This window comes from Molossus molossus, unplaced genomic scaffold, assembly GCF_014108415.1.
Source record: "Molossus molossus isolate mMolMol1 unplaced genomic scaffold, mMolMol1.p scaffold_m16_p_1, whole genome shotgun sequence".
Taxonomy (NCBI): Eukaryota; Metazoa; Chordata; class Mammalia; order Chiroptera; family Molossidae; genus Molossus; species Molossus molossus.
This window is the reverse complement of record NW_023425344.1, coordinates 44,458,392-44,475,769: the sequence shown is the minus strand read 5'-3', so window position 1 is coordinate 44,475,769 and position 17,378 is coordinate 44,458,392. Positions and strand designations below refer to the sequence as shown.

The 17,378-nt window shown below is 34.3% G+C and overlaps 1 protein-coding gene across 1 annotated transcript in view; it reads right to left on the bottom strand.

Annotated features, from left to right (window-relative positions):
• Nucleotides 1-17,378, bottom strand: part of ADGRL3 (adhesion G protein-coupled receptor L3) — a 471,329-nt gene that overhangs the window by 28,723 nt on the left and 425,228 nt on the right. Inside the window, exons 19-21 of the mRNA XM_036253182.1 lie at nucleotides 15,960-15,986; nucleotides 13,192-13,360; nucleotides 6,368-6,493 (exon numbers count right to left, since the gene is read on the bottom strand). Of these exons, the coding sequence (XP_036109075.1) occupies nucleotides 6,368-6,493; nucleotides 13,192-13,360; nucleotides 15,960-15,986 (322 nt within the window). The remainder of the gene's footprint in view (nucleotides 1-6,367; nucleotides 6,494-13,191; nucleotides 13,361-15,959; nucleotides 15,987-17,378) is intronic.

Sequence of the window (17,378 nt, the reverse complement as noted above, 5' to 3'; positions counted from 1 at the left end):
AACAAAACAGAAAAGGAACACAGCCTACTGCAGCAATATAGATGTCTAAGAAGAGAAAAAAAAATTAAAAAAGAATACGTTCTGGATGATTTCATGTGAATAAGTATCAAACACATACAAAACAAAATGCAATGCTAAACGTGAAGATGATGGTTGTGTTTGGAGGTGAATGAATGAAAAGGGGTCAAAGGATTTGACCCAATAGTATATTACTTGACGTGGGGAGGTGTAATGATTCATTGTGTCATAAACTTAAGTTTTGTGCACTTTTGTGAATGTTTGTTATACTACATAACTAAAAAAAATGTGCACATAATAAGGGCATATGTCCTTGTCTAGAAACTCTGAGGCTACTGCACTGAAGAAGTGACATCTTAACTGAGAGTTGATGAAATTGTGACCTTGTTAGGCGGCATTTATACGAGCTGCCCCGTTACCTCATCTTCTCTTGGTCTCTCCTGTCTGGGCTAGCCACACATGTTCTTTTGCCATTTCTGCACATGCCCACGTGCCTCTGCTTTAGGGCCTGGGATGCTGGCTTCCTGTGCCTGGAGCGCTCTTCGGCCACACACGGGCATGCAGAGCTCCCTCCCCAGCTTGAAGGTTCTGCTCACATACATGCTCCTTCAAGATATCTAACCGGACTAGTTTATGCAGACTTGTACCACTCAACTCTACTATTACCTCTCATAGATATTACCACTTTCTATAATATGACACATTGTAATAATGGACGTGTTTCTTATCTTTATATTCAATGTCCAGTGTCTAATATCTATATTATACAGGGTGGGCAAAAGTATGTTTAGAGTTGTGACGATGTAAAACACAGAGTTTATTATTATATTCTTATTTATTGTATTATTTCCATACAAACATCTATAAATCTACTTTGCCCACCCCTGTATTGGAGGGTCTTCCAAAACAGGATTTTCTTCTTTTTTGTTAACAGATATTATCACACAACTGAAATCATGCCTGGAACATGGTAAATATTATATGTGGATATATAGGATATATATTTTATATCAATTCCGTCTGTGTTCTAGGTCTCTGCTATGCATTTTTCATGTGTTCACTCCTTGGTACCTCAGAATTCCCTGAGATAGGTAGTCTTTTATGCATTAGAATCTAAGGTTCAGAGGTTAATTAACATGTCCAATGTCACAGACCTAATACCTGGAATGACCTGTATTTGAATTCAGTTATTTGGTTCCGGTTCCCAGAGGTTAATAACTCACCTCTACCATGTAAAACAATAGTTGAATAGAAAAATAAGGAAAAAAAATATATTGCATGGCAAAAGAAAGTTTATAGTACGTGCATAAAGCCAACACTTAAAAGTTCATGGACTGCACCAGGATGAGCCTTAGAACATGGAGGTTAAGAAAAGCAAGTCACAGAAAACGACATACAATAAGGTATTACTTCGAATAGAGATTTTATATATATATATATATATATATATATATATATATGTTTTTATTGATTTTAGAGAGAGGGGAAGGAAGGAGAGAGAAAGACAGAAATATCGATTGGAAAAACATCCATTACATCAGGACCAGGGGATCAAACACACAACCTAGGCAGGTGCCCCCAACCAGGAATTGAACCTGCAACCTTTGGGTACCCAAGATGATGCTCAACCAACTAAGCCACACTGGCCAGGGCTTAAAACAAAGATTTTTTAATGGCATATTAAATAACATCTCTTTTGGAGATAGAAAAAAGTATTAGAATCCGTCAAGGAAACAAACATTAGATTTTCTCTGGTGCAGCGGCACAGAGATTAATGAAGGAGAGCTGTCAGGAAGGGACAAACATGGAAAATGTTCTATTTCCTAACTTGAATGTTGACTTTACAAGTGTTCATTTTATTACTATGCTTCACAATTTAATAAATGCTACATACATTCTTTTATGTGTCCAATATCCTATAATAAAAGTAAATTCATCTGAAAAGTCAATAAAAATAAATAAAAGATAAATGACAATTAAAGGAAGGTCAAAGTCGGAAGCACAATGCCTCAGTCCATAGATTTCACATACACACACACACTCACTCACACCATACCTAAACACATCTCAGCAAATCCATGTTCGTGTGATTACAAGTACTGCCAAACTTTTAAAAGTGATGAGCCAGGGAGTGGATACTGGGTAGGGAGCAACTGGGTAGAATTTTCACATTTTAGTCTTGCCAATGGACTTCCCTTCCTTGTCTATATATATTAGCCACATGATTTTTATTTCATGTGGATGATATCCTTTCACTTCCTTTTCTAAATCATGCCACTGGCTTTCTAAAATAATCAAAATAAGATCTAAACACACATACTCTTACAAACACCCTTGGATCTGTCTTTAGCCTCCTTCTTTGAATTCATCTCCCATTCAGATTCTCATCCATTTTAACCAATGACATTCTTTCTATTGTGGAATTTGCAAATTCTCTCTGACCTTTAGGGCATTGCATTAGATATTCTGTCACCTGGAATTCTTTTCCCTTAACTCCCTTCCTGTCATCGAGAATCTTGGCATGCATATCATCTTCCAAAATAGTCTTCTTCTGCACATAATCCAAGGAGGCACCTGAACATTCGGTATCACTTCACCATATCTGGTTCTCTACCAGCTTTCATGAGCTGATATTTTCTGTTGGTTTATTGGTTTGTTAATTAATTTTTTGTCCTCCACGACTAGTGTGGAAGCTCCTGATCATAGGGGAAGTTATTTGTTATTTAACCATTGTAACTCCAGAGCTTATGAGACTATTTGGCATTATATAGGAGACACTCAATATTTCTCAATAAAAAATAAATAAAAAGCCCTGGCCAGTTTGGCTCAGCGGTTGGAACATCGGCCTGTGGACCAGAGAGTCCAGGGTTCAGTTCCTGCTAGAGGCACATACCAAAATAAATAAATAAATAAAATAAAATGGGAATTGTTATTTTAGAAGTCCTCTGATGTGAAAAGGCATCCATATTTCTAAAATTTACCTTAATATCAGGGAGTATTTTAGACTTTGTTTTTGAAAGGTCAGTTAATATAAAATACACTTATTATATGTACTTAGACATACTGGTTTTAAGTAACTTTCACTTTATGTTGGGTTGAAATGTCATAATTAGTATTACAATAAGAGTAAAAAGACAATGTTTGGTATTTATCCAAGATTAAAATGGTGATGTTAAAATTATAAAAGTGAAAAAAAAGATACTGTTTTAAAACACATATCTATAATAATGATACTAATAAATGGCAGCTGCTCCAATTTATTAAGCACACACAATTTGTTTTGAGTATTTTTATACATTAGCTCAATATTCCTAACAACATAAGAAATCAGTATTATTATCACCACTTAACAGATGAAAAAACTGAGGGTCAATGAGCCTAAGTAACTTGTTTTGTGTCAGAGCTGGTGTATGGCATGGTTACAATTCACTTCAAGGTCTACCCTCCTACCAAGTTAATGAGTATTCTATTAAGCTGCATTGCTCTATCTTGTAGCTTAGAAGTATTGCTAAACACCACACAAAGTTGTTGTAACATAATAAATTAAAATCCTTAATATTATTATTTTATTTATGGCAAATTTCAATAAAATGACTACAGGATGATGGTTGGTGGGCTCAGTTATATGAAAAGCATGCAGGAGCTAACCAAGCTGGATGGTACACAGAATCTCAGCAATGTCAACTTAAAAGTTGTGGAAAAGATTATTACAAAAAGAAGAGGTAGGGATTATCAGGTTGAAAATAAAAGCATGAACTGTAAGGGGCTCATGCTAGAAGAATCATCCCCAATTCTTAGGTGAGACTTCAGATTTCTTTTTTTTTTTTAAGACATTCATTCATTCATTCATTCATTCATTCATTCATTCATTTATTTATTTTTGTTATAGATGTTTCTCCTTTGTCCCCTACTAATACTCCCCTCTCCCTCCCTCCCTGCCCTGTCCTCAGCTTTGTTGTCCATGTCCATTGTTCATGCATATATGCATATAAATTCTGTGGTTTATCTCCCCCCCCCAACCCCTCTTCTGGGGATTATCAGTCTGTACCCCACTTCCATGTCTCTGGGTCTACCCCATTCCTCAGACTGTTATGTTCATTATATTCCACAAATAAGTGAGATCATGTGATATTTGTCTTTCTCTGCTTGGCTTGTTTCGCTTAGGATAATACTCTCCAGGTCCCTCCATGTCATCTCAAAGGATAAGAGATCTTTCTTTCTCATAGCTGCATAGTACTCCATTTGTATATGTACCACTGTTTTTTTATCCATTTGTCTACTTATGGACATTTGGGTTGTTTCCAGATCTTAGCTATTGTAAATAGTGCTGCTACAAACATGGGGGTACATATATTCTTTCTGATTGGTGTTTCAGGCTTCTTAGGGTATATTCCTAGAAGTGGGATCACTGGATCAAATGACGACAGTTCAATTTTTAATTTTTTGAGGTAATACCATATTGTTTTCTATAGTGGCTGCACCAGTCTGCATTCCCACCAGCAGTGCACTAGATCCCCTTTTCTCCACACCCTCGCCAACACTTGTTTGATGATTTGTTGATGGCGGCCATTCTGACAGGTGTGAGGTGATACCTCATGGTTGTGTTAATTTGCATCTCTCTGATGATTAGTGATGTTGAGCATTTCTTCATATGTCTCTTAGCCATTTGTATGTCCTGTTTGGAGAGGTGTCTATTCAGCTCCTCTGCCCATTTTTTAATTGGGTTCATTGTCTTCCTTTTGTGGAGTTGTATGAGCACTCTATATATATTGGAAATTAACCCCTTATCTGACGTATCGTTGGCATTTATGCTCTCCCATACAGTGGGTTGCCTTTCCATTTTGGTGGTTGTTTCTTTTGCTGTGCAGAAGCTTTTGAGTTTGATGTAGTCCCATGTGTTCATTTTCTCCTTTAGAGACTTTAGATTTCTAACTGGCAAATTTCTAGCCCTAAATTCAGAAATCTCAGCCCAGCTAGTTGCTATATCTGGTCCTCTAATTTGCAACTTTACAACCTCAGCAAGGCATAGAAATAATAAGGGAACTTAAATTCAAATGGTTCATAGTTGTGTATTATATGTAGGAATAAGTTTCACTACCACAATTCATGGTTACCTTAAGTGATAAAGATAATCTGATGGGTTTGACAGTTATGGTACTTTTAAAATTTTTAGTTTGAAATATTAGACTGATATTAGATATGTGGTTTTATTTGTAAGTTAAAAGAGAATTTCATTTGTTTCCGGAAAGTACTGGTTTATTAGAAAAGCTGAAGTGCTAGTTGGGTGTGTACAACTGTTCAATTTGTACAGTGGATGTGTTTGAGAGAATCAGATACGTTAAATTTGTAAATGATATTTAAAGGTTATAAGGATACTTCATTGCCTAAGCATATGGATGAAATTGTTTAGGGAAATTTAATCAGTTAAATTTATAATCAAATTTATAATCAAAGAATAAAGTTATCTTTCTTATGTTATATAAAATTACCATATTTACCAAAAATAAGTAGACAAATAGGTTGAATTAAAAGAGTTAAGAAAATACTGAGTCTTGATTTACAACTTTATCAATTGAAATTCAAGTCTTCAGAAAAGCTTAATTGACAACAGTGAAAACATGATTGTTTTTCCCACTGAATAATGCAATCTTAAAAATATGAGTCTGCTAGTCTGAACCCAAACCCATTCACAACCCACATAACCCTGTGCCTTTTATCCGATGGGCTCATTTTAGTCTCCTGAAGTTGCTGAATTTCTACTTAATAATCTTTGAACTGACACTGTGGCCTGGTAAGAAGTTTACAGTTTCCCTGGGGAGGGGCAACGCAGTTCCTCTATTCAGTGCTGGGCTGATGGGAGTCGCGCTTGGACTAGTTTGAACAGCAAAGCTGTGCCGGTGTCCTTCACTGCCCTGCCTTGTTCTTCAAGTAGAGAACAACATGATGTGAGGCATGTTGTAACTGTTTTCACTAAGCATAACATTTAATAAGTAAATCTTTTCAGTACGTGACAGACAATTATTATATTGGTTAAAAGAAGCAATTAACTCAAGAGTCATAGATATAAAATATTAGTTTTTTGGGATTTTGAAAAGCCCAGTTCTTTTCCTCACCTCTACACTCATTCAACTGAACCAATTTGAAATCATTAATTATTATACAAACTTAGACCCTACATTTCATGATTTTGTTGCAATTTGGTTTCTTAAATTCTGGTATAAGTATGCCTGTTTGAGACACAACAACAAAGTTGATGTGTTGAGAAAATAGAGCTGATCAAGAAAGGAGAGCAATCCATAACAAAATAGTGGTAAAATATATTTCATTTTAATTACCAAATGTGGTTTACCTGTGAGCCTGTGGAGTAGCGTCCAGGAGTTCGAGAACCAGATGTTTTCCCTGAGCCAATGGAACTCTCTGTACTTTTGCCACTACAACAATGCGTCCGTAGGCATTTCCCGTACTCTTTTCGGACCTAGACAATTAAATATTAACTTCTGTCAGCAAGGCATTCATTTCAGCAGGGAACTACAGTATAAAATATATGTTTTATTTTTAGATAATATAATTATTTCCTTGCCCTACAGATACAAGAAAGTCTGTTCAGCATATTTTTACAATATAAAATAATGATATTCATACAGTCAAGCTTGAAATTTTGCTGAGACTTTTATTTATTTATTTAAAGAGGGAGAGAGAAAGGTCAATCATCTGCCTCCTGTACACCCCCTACTGGGGATCGAACCCACAACCTGGGCATGTCCCTGACCAGGAATTGAAGTGGGACCCCTCAGTCCATGGGACCACACTTAATCCTCAGAGCCACACTGGCTGGGCTGCATAGAGACTTTTAAAACACACACATACACTCATACACTTCCAATCACACCATAACAATACCACCTCTTAGTTCAAAGAACCAAAATGTAAGATTCCTCCAGATATTATTTTTAGGTTTATACATTTATAGAGATAAGTAAGGATGGAGAAAAGGATGGAGAGAGTGAAAGGAAGAAAGAAGAAGAGTGTTTAAAAACAGAAAAAAAGAAATGTGTTAGGCCTAAGCATTTCTTTAAATGTATATTGCTTTGAAGTTTATTTCTCTTAAGAGAGATCAAATTTGCAACTTCAGAATATACAATTCAAAATATTTTAAATGTATTTTCTCAAAATAGTTCTATTCAATAATCACAGAGAAACATGATTGCTTTTCTTTATAGCATTGCTGATTAAATTCTTAATGCTGGTTATACTATAAAATACAGGAAAAGGGGAAATAAACACTTTTTAGTGGATGTTTTCAAGCAGGAAACTATTATATCAACAATTTTGTGGGAAACTTTTATCATGTTTAAATTTTTTATTATTGCCTATTTAATCAAACATGACATACAAAAATAAACAGTAACTGCCCTAAATAATACTACTACTATCAACATCAACAAAAATAATCCTAACTACGTGTGCATTTTCTAAACACACATTCTGGGACATGTTATCGGTTGGTTAGACATCCACAGATTTACATTCATTATGAAATAACACTGTACATACATTGTTCTTAGTTCTTTATATATTGGTTTCATATGAGTTCATACTTTCCACAACTTGTGACAATATAATATTCCAAAGTAATTTTACTTCTAACAAAGTTATAAATATATACTTTTTGAAGAATATTTATAATCAAAAACAAAAATAAGGTGTAAATGATATATTAAATTAATAATCAACACTAAAATTTTATATCTTAATATTCTGAAGTTTATTCTATCAAAGATTTAATAAATTAGAGATAGAATATATTCAGATTCATCTGAAGAACTTTCATATATTGAATGACTTGTGAGAGGAACAGTGATATGGAGTCAGGTGAATCAAAGCATGGAGGGCCCGCTCAAAGTAGGGGACCAAGAAAGGCTTCTAAGAGCAGAGGACTTCTGAGAGACTTCAAAAGACAGGTAGGAATTAACCAGTTTAGAGGATGAAGTTGAAAGGAAGGATAGACAAGAGAGAAAAAGGCATCCAAGTGTTCAGGACCATGTGAGCAAACCAGAGGCATGATGTTCTGTTCTTTGAGGCTAAACTACATATCTTTAATATATGTAAAACTATATGATCTGTTTTCTAATCAATCTCTTCCATGCTACATTTATCAATAATAAGGAAAGATTATATCTATTCAGTGTTTACAAGCCCCTTCCTATTTTGCTGACTTTTTTTAAAAGAAATAAGCCTTCACCTACATGTATGCAGTCCAGGATAGGTGTGAGTTTGGGAGGGTGGGATAAAGATGCTTCTTATTTTTAGGTGCTACTCGACAGGAATTGTGTTAGGCCCCTCCCTCATAAGGACTCTAGAAAACAACTATTTACCTACATTTTACAGATGAGTACATTGAAAATGTTAAGTAATAAAAGTAAACTAAAAGACTAAAAAGGTTAAGCAATGTTCCCTGTGTGAAAAATGTCCAAATTTCATGTGTTCTACAATCGGCAAGTTCTAAGATACCACATTTCTAACATTAATATGTCATTATATATTATATATTATTAACATTATTATTAAAGTAATCTATTAGGTTAGTTCCTTCTCTGTACCTGGAAAAAAATAAGGACAACTGCTTTAATTAGATTCGAGACAGCTTAAAATAATCTCTACCCAAAGGTAAGCACTTTCAATTACAGTTGATTAATGTTTACCTAATTTATGAAACATCTCCATGATCCAACTTGGATCATAACCTACATCCTACTTTGCTTTTCCTAATATCCTCAACATGGGATATTCTTCTTTTTAGATGAGAAAGTATTTTATAAGGAAGTGATCTAAATCTAAACAAATATTTTTGGAGAGAGAGAGGAGAAAAGAGACAAGAGAGAGAAGAGACAGTGAAAGAGAAACACTTCTCCTCCTGTTACACAGGCAGCAATATTGTATAAGCCACAGGAATTCATCATGGACTATTTATATTTTCCAACAAAGGTTAAATGTTTTGAACTGATTATATAAATAACCAGCAAATCAAAATACTTAGTGATGCCAAGTCTAATAACGATATTGCTTATTAGACCATGTCTATGAGATCTTTTTCTTTAAATTACAACAAAAGTTATTTGATTGTTCAATCCTTTGCATATTCTAATCCACTATTTCACATGTATTCCATCTTACTCTAATCAATGTAATGTTATTCTTTCAATGTGAAGTTGTTTTAGAGTAAGATGGGAAATATGTCTTATCACTGGATCATTTTTATACACTTAGATCAGAAATAAAATAATTATGAACTACTCTGAAATGTAATACATAATTTAATGCATAACAAAATAAAAAGTGACAACTTTAATGTCACCAGTGGAAATACCAGTGACACAATCATTCAATCCACACTCAGAAATAGAATGACAACTCAAAGTTTGATTTTTGTTAATAAATTAAACCCTATAAACAAAAATAGCTAAAAAATAAAACACTCTATACTTCTCTAATGAAAACATATGAGCAACTGCATTAGCAGGGGCATATTGTTAAAATTCAATCAGGTGGCTTAAGGACAAACTCCTAGAACAATTAAGATTTTAAAAATATCCATACTACTCAATTCCATCTATAGAGTCAATGTAATCTCTATCAAAATTCCAAAGGTATTTCTCACAGACATAGGAAAAAAATTCACAAAAGACCCCCAAGACCCAAAACCATTCTGAGAAAGAACAAAGGAAGAGGTATCAAACTTCCTGATTTGAAACTATACTATAAATCTAGATTAAGACAATATGGTATTGTCATAAAAATAGACACATAGAGCAACAGAATAGAGAAAGCCCAGAAATAAACCCGTGCATATATGTTCAACTAATAATTGACAAGAAACTGAAGGATACTCAATGGGGAAAGGACAATCTCTTCAATAAATGGTGCTGGGAAAACTGGATAACCACATTCAGACAAATGAAATTGAACCCCTATCTTATGCAACTCAAAAAATTTAGCTAAAAATGGATGAAAGATTTCAATGTAAGGCCTGAAACCAAAAAACACCCAGAAAAAAACAGAGGGGACAAGCCCCTGGACATTGGTCTTAGTAATGATTTTATGGATATGACATCAAAAGCACAGGCGACAAAAGCAAAAATTAATAAGTGGAACTACCACAATCTAAAATGCTTCTACACAGCAAAAGAAACAATCACCAGCCCTGGCTGGGTAGCTCAGTTGGTTAGGGCATCATCCCTATACACCAACATTACAACATTGCGGGTTAGATTGCCAGTCAGCATACAAGAAGCAACCAATGAATGCGTAAATAAGTGGAACAACAAATTGGTGTTTTTCTTTCTTTCTCTCTCTCCCTTCCTCTCTCTCAACTCAATAAATAAATAAATAAATAAATAAAAATAACAAAATGAAAAGACAATCTACAGAATGAAAGAAAATATTTGCAAATCATATATCTGCAAAGGGGTTAGTATCCAAAGTATATAAAGTATATAAATCAATAGCAAAAATCAAACAATCCAGTTAACAAATGGACACAGGAAACGAATAGTCATTTATCCTAAGGAGACACAAATAGCCAATGTGAAAGATGCTCAACATCACTAATTAGGGAAATGCAAATTAAAACCACAAAGAGGTATCATCTCACACTTGTTAGAAAAGTAATCTTCACGAAGATAAGAGATAAGAGTTGGTGAGGTCATGGAGAAAAGGGAGCCTTTATACACTGTGGGTGGGAACATAAATTGGCACAGCCATGGAAAACAGTATGGAGGTTTCTCACAAAACTAAAAGTAGAACTACCATATGACCTAGCAATCCTATTTTTGGGTATATTTCCAAAGGAAATGAAATAAGGTTCTTGAAGAGATATCCATACTCCCATTCCCTGCAGCATTATTCACAATAGACAAGATGTGGAAACAACCAACATGTCCATAAATGAATGAATGGATAAAGCAATGTGGCCCATATATACAATGGAATATTTTTCAGCCACGAGAAAGAAGGAAATTCTGCTGTTTGCAACAACATGGATGGACCTAGAGGGCATTATGCTAAGCGAACTAAGACAGAGAGAGAAAGACAAATACTGTATGATCTCACTTAAATGTGGATTCTAAAAAAGCTGAACTCATAGATACAGAGTAGAATGGTGGTGACCAGAGGTTTGGAGGTAAAGAAATGCAGAGATGTGGGTCAAAGGCTATAAACTTCTAGCTAGAAGAAGAATAAGTTTTGGGGCTCTAATGGACAAGATGATGATTATAGTCAACAGTACTGTGTTACATACTTGAGAGTTGCTAAGAGAGGAGATCTTAAATGTTCTCACCACATAAAAGAGAGAGTAATTATGTGAGGTGATAGAGGTATTAGCTAACATTTCATAACACATATGTGTATCAAATGAACACTGTACACCTTAAATTTACAGACAGTTATATCTCTCAATTAAAAAAAATAGAATAAAAATAATCTAAAACCATTTCTGCAATTTTACAGAGAAGTACCTGGTTGGGTTTCTTTCGTTTGTTTGTTTTCTTTCTTTCTTTTTAGGAAAAAAAAAGGGAGAACAATAATTCTATGTTCTTTATGTTCTCTGATTTGGGCCATGTTCTTGATGCCAATAAAAATCCCATAAAAATTTTTTTAAATCCCATAAAAATTCCAGACATAGATTGGATGAAAGAACAATATGCTATTACATGTTATTATAAATCATAGAAGTAAGCTTGTATATAAGGGCTTGGCAATTTTATTCATGAAGGGCTCGACCATCAGTATTTTAAGCTTTGTATCCCAAGAGATAAACTAAGGATGTTGTTACATATTTAAAATTTTAAATGTAACCATTTAAAATGTAAAAGTCATTTTTGGCTGAGGGGCTGTAAAAAGTTAAAGGCAGCTGAATAAATTTGGCCAAAGAGCTGTAGTTTGCTAACCTCTGTTCAAATGAATCACAAAATTGAACTTGATGACATATTTTTTCAATTTCAATTATGTTAAATATACTAAAAACTCTAGACTTGGTTTTGGATCATGAGGTTTATTTTCTCCACCTAGATGTCAAATGCTAGTAATACCAGTGATGTGTGCTGTAGACACCCATCTCAACTTTTGTTTTATATCCCATCAGTCCCTCAAACAAAAACTTTAAAGAGAGAGAGGGAGAGATCTTTATTTTCTTTGTGTTCCAGGAGACATTTTAGGCTTTCTTGTTTCTTTCTTAGAAAAAATATTCACATTTTGCCATTTCATTTTCAGAGCCACCTCACAATGATTACCTCAGATTACATCCGAGGGAACTGGGGCATGAAAGGTTAATTACCTTGCCCCAAGTCACATAGGCTTTAGAAAAGGAACTAATATTTGGACCCAAAGAGTCTTAGTTCAGGGGTCTATGTGATCAAAACTATAAATACCACATTTTTACTAAAGTTAAAGGGTATGTGATGAGGCAATCAATCTTGAGATTAAAAAAAAAAAAAATGCAACTTAGTTGCTAAAATTAGCTTTGAAAATGATTATTTTAGGACCTTGTAGATGTGAAAGATCACAAAAATAGGCCAGTATAAAAAACTAAATATTGCATTCTGATCATACTACTCCTAGATTTTATAAAAGATGCTTTTAAAGAAAAGAAGCAGAGACCATTACTAAGTACTACATCATTCATTGAAAACAATATCAATGTTATTTTATAGTAAAATGTTTAGAAATGTATATCTTCTAGTATATGAAAACTAGTTTTTAAAGGAACTAAAAAATATATATTTCTTACACCATGTCATATATATGTATATGTATGTGTATATGTTGTGTATATAAATACATATAACATGCTTCCATAACATGTTAAAAAAGCTACTTCCTATTACACAAATTCCATGTATCTGCCAACAAAAAATATTAAAGACTGTAAGTTCAAGTCTACAAGAATGTGATTTTTGTGCAGTGTCCAAATCAAAATACACTTTGATTTTTGTTTTTTGGTTCATTCTCCAAATATTATGCTTATATTTGTGTCTGCTTTGTCTTTACTGCTTTAAAAATTAAATCAATGAAGTAATATACTTCTCAGAGAAAAACATCAAGAATGGTTTTTGTTACGGTTGCTTTGCTATCATGAGATATAGGCCATTTACTCTTGAATAGAGAATTCTAGCTTACCTTCTTTTGTAGAACACAATGGAATATGAATATAAACATTCCTTGCAGAGAATTGAAAATGGTGAAGAGATATGCCATGATGACTGTGCTTTCATTAATATACATGAGTCCAAAGGCCCAGGTCAATCCTAACAGGCAGAGAAGAGCTATTGCACCTATAACCCATGACCTGTGGAGAAAGAGAAAATTAAGGGTTATAAGATAATTGGTTTTTAATGAACACGACCATATCATATAAAAAAAACTGACACTGAAAAAATGCTACAGTAAGTTTTATTCACAGAAAATGTAAGACAGGTGGTATAAGTACATTAAGATTTTTATGGAGATATAAGTTTCAAGTTTGAGGAGTTACACGTGAAAATGTTATGAACACAGAAATTCATTTAAGCAAAAGCAGATTTGCAGCATTAAAATTTTCATGTATTTGCAGCACATATGTAAATGATATGGAGATGGAACCATGGCGAATGGCGAGGGGAAGAAACATCTATAAAGCTATGAGTCTCCACTGGTCTCATTGATGTAACAACGTTTGTTTGATTGGACTCTTTCTATTAGTGCTTCATCTGATACACTTTTACCCCATTTTTCCATATTTCCTCCTTTTCCATAAACATTTCAGTGTTTACTGTCAAAAACAGTACTCTTATTAGAAGGAACCAGTAAATGGAATATATGTATGAATTTTAAAAGTTCTATTTGGCTGATAGCATATTTATGAAGAGCATGTGTGAGATACAGTAGATGGAAAAAATAGCTCCAGTCTAGACTGCGACCTACTTTCTTTCAGCCTTTGAAGTGCTCTCTCTCTCTGTGTACACGCTAATACAGTGTACATAAATACATATTTAATATATACTCTATAATATGTGGAACTAGATTTCAGAAATCAGGCAATTGGCAGCGTTGTTGAACAGAAGCTCAACGACTCAGGCCTCCTGCATCTCTTAGAAGTGTCTGTGAACTCAGGGAGAAGATGAAGCTGAGGATGGGGATGGAGTGGCATGAACAAGGTAGTCCAGAATGAAAGACAAATTCTCCGTCTCACTCCGTTCCCCTGTTCCCTCCACGCTGCCATTCGCAATAGTAATCAACGGGTAGCAGAAGTCCATGTATTTGTGGTTATGTGTTATGTATTTACTATCAACATAAAAGGAATCTTCCTACTAGATTGGAATCCAATAACTGAAGATGTAATCCTTCTCAACTCCTCTCTAAGTACATAGAGAATGGGACCAGACCAGTCTGTATCGCTGTACACTCATGAACTAACCCACTCCTTCCTTTGCCAGCAGCACACCTTCCTGGAATAGGGTACACTAATGTTTCTTTTCACCAGACTATTATCCTCCACTTACACTAAGAAAGAACTACTTATGGGGATTAAAACTCTGCAAAATGAAGGGGTAAAAAGTCACGTGTTTGCCATAAGCTGAAACTGGGTTTAATAAACTTTTCAGAGAGAACTATACCTTAAGAAAGATATGGCCCCAAAGTAGTCAAATATTATTATTAAAGTCTCATTCAAATTAATCTCAAACATTGACCATTTTTCTTTTACAACATGAGCCACCATATTTCAGATTTAAATAGCTACTAAATTTAACATATATAATGTAAAACATTAAGGTTCTTAAATAAACAATACCCAAAGGAAGCTTGCAATTGTATGTGGCATGTTTGCCTATACGATTTAGAAAACATCTTAGATGTTTATATTTTATGCTATAATTTAGATCCAGATATGGGAACTTATAAGGTAAAGCTCTCACGGATATTGGAAAGAAGGAAAAATGGGAAGAATCGCCATTAAATGAAGCAAATTGCTATTTAGATTTAAAAATGAAATGATAGGATAAAATACTCAAGTCAGCTATTATCCACTACAAAACACATTATGGGCCCAAGAGTTAATAATATAAAACTGCAACAAGCCCAATTGGTAAAGAAAAAAATAAGCAAGGGTATGAAGAAATAGGTGGAATGGCATTGGAGAACATGAAAACAAGGGACTCTTCACCAGAAGAACAAACTGAAAGTCTAGAACAAGGTCACCCAGAGGTTGTCAATCTTAAATTTAGTGTTGCAAGACATGTAATTTTAAAATGTTCAAATGAAAAAAGCCCAAATATTAACATTTATGTTTATTCGATTTGATTAGTACAGACTTGTAGCTTAGCTTAAGAAATTTAAAAATTATATTTATAAGCAATCAGATCATTAATTGACATGTCAAATTGAAAGAGATAATATTGCAAATGTGAAATTTAATTTTTCAAGAAGGCATTTTTTTTTCCTTTTTGGATGCTTACTATAGAGTCACTGGTATCAATCGCAATTGGGTACTTTCATACCCATAGATCATTTTGAAGATATACTACTAAATCACAAAATAATTTCAGATGAATGATGTCCAACCAAACAACGGAAATGAGGACACACAGTACAGAGGAGCACATCACAATGAAAGAGGAAAGCTATTCAGAGTGAAACAAGTCTGTACCACACAAGTTGCTAGTACTGTGGCACGGAATTCAGGTGATGTCCAATTAAAAGAGGTGGAGCAGAATTATGCTTTGGCAGTACACCTGCAGCATATTAATTCTGCAAAGAAGTTGTATGTCTGATTTTTTTCCTGCACAGTTTGCTCTTCTGCCTCAATGTGAATGACAGAAGCTCTAATGATTTTTCAGTACAGATCTGACAGCTGGTTCATGGGACCACACTGATAAATGGAATTTATCAGCCATTCAGGTCATTCTTACTTGATGAAGGGTCTGTTATCCTCATAGCTAAAGAATGCATAGACATAAAGACAAGAACACCAACATTAGCATTTTATGACAAAGAATTTCATATGAAAAATATTCTCCTGGTCCCCAAAGGTCTCTGGCCCCCACCTCCCTAAGAGGCATCATAACCTTCCCTTTATATCCAAAAGGTAAATCCTAAAACGATCATGAGGACTTAAATAACAAAGAATAAAGTCAATTTTACAAAACTCTAATATCCCTTATGAAGTTAAAAAATTCCATTTTTTTTTCATCATGTGTTCATATTACTTGTGACTTGACAGACACATTTATTTCTTAGGGATTGCATTTCTCTAGAGAATGAGAAATCTTATGAGCAATCTGAAAAAGGCTTAGGGGCATACTTAAAATGACAGATTTCATATCACCTAAAAGTATCCTTATTCTGTAATATTAGGAGGTGAGATTACTTAATTATGGACAGTATGCTCCTGAGTAATTTTAACTTGCAGATAATTGACCTGAGTGAAATCTGAACATTACAGTCCTCTGAAAATAATTGACCCTGACTACTTTAGAATTCTTTCTGCTAGTTTACTGAGAAAAAATTTGAATAATCTTTTGTAGTAATAGGAGCAAACATACAGCACCTGTTCATTTTCATTATATTTACTAACTTATTTAGTATCATCATAATAAAATCAGATCCCAGTGCTTCATTAGTAAAGATAAGGAACATTTTGGATCATTTTTGCTTTTAACAAACACAGATGCTGCTCAATGCATTTCAAGAGAAGGGGAAGAGAAATTGTCTGCTCTTTTCTCTTACCTCTTGCCAGAGGCCATAGTTTCTGATATTATGCATATACTAATAAGCTTTTAGAAAGGCCCCAACTGTGATGCATTTCAAATCAAGAGGACTACTGATGAAGACCTCCCTCTCCAGGACAAAGGAGGACAGAATGGAGTGAGAGCTTGAGATTCGAAGCTGGGGTTGACCTCCTAGCTCGGCTACTTGCTAGCTATTTGACCTAGGCGAGTTTTTAACTAGTGATTTTTCAGGTTATGCATCTACAAAATGATGATAATTATAATGTAAGTTTCTGGTGATAATGAAGTTATATATTACAGGCAAAGTGCTAAGAACGGTGCCTGACAGATACTTTGTTCAGTAAATATTACATAGTGATTATGTTTTGTTTTTTAAAGTTTTAATTTTTTAGAGAGAGAGAGGAAAGCATAAAGAGAGAAACATCAATGTGAGCGTAAACATAGATTGGCTGCCTCTAGCACAACCCCTGCTGGGGATGGAGTCTGCAACCCAGGCATGTGCCTTGACTGGAAATCAAACCTTTCGGTGCCCAGGATGATGTCAAACCAACTGAGCCACACAAGTTAGAGCGACACAGTGATTATGTGTTTAAAACTAGA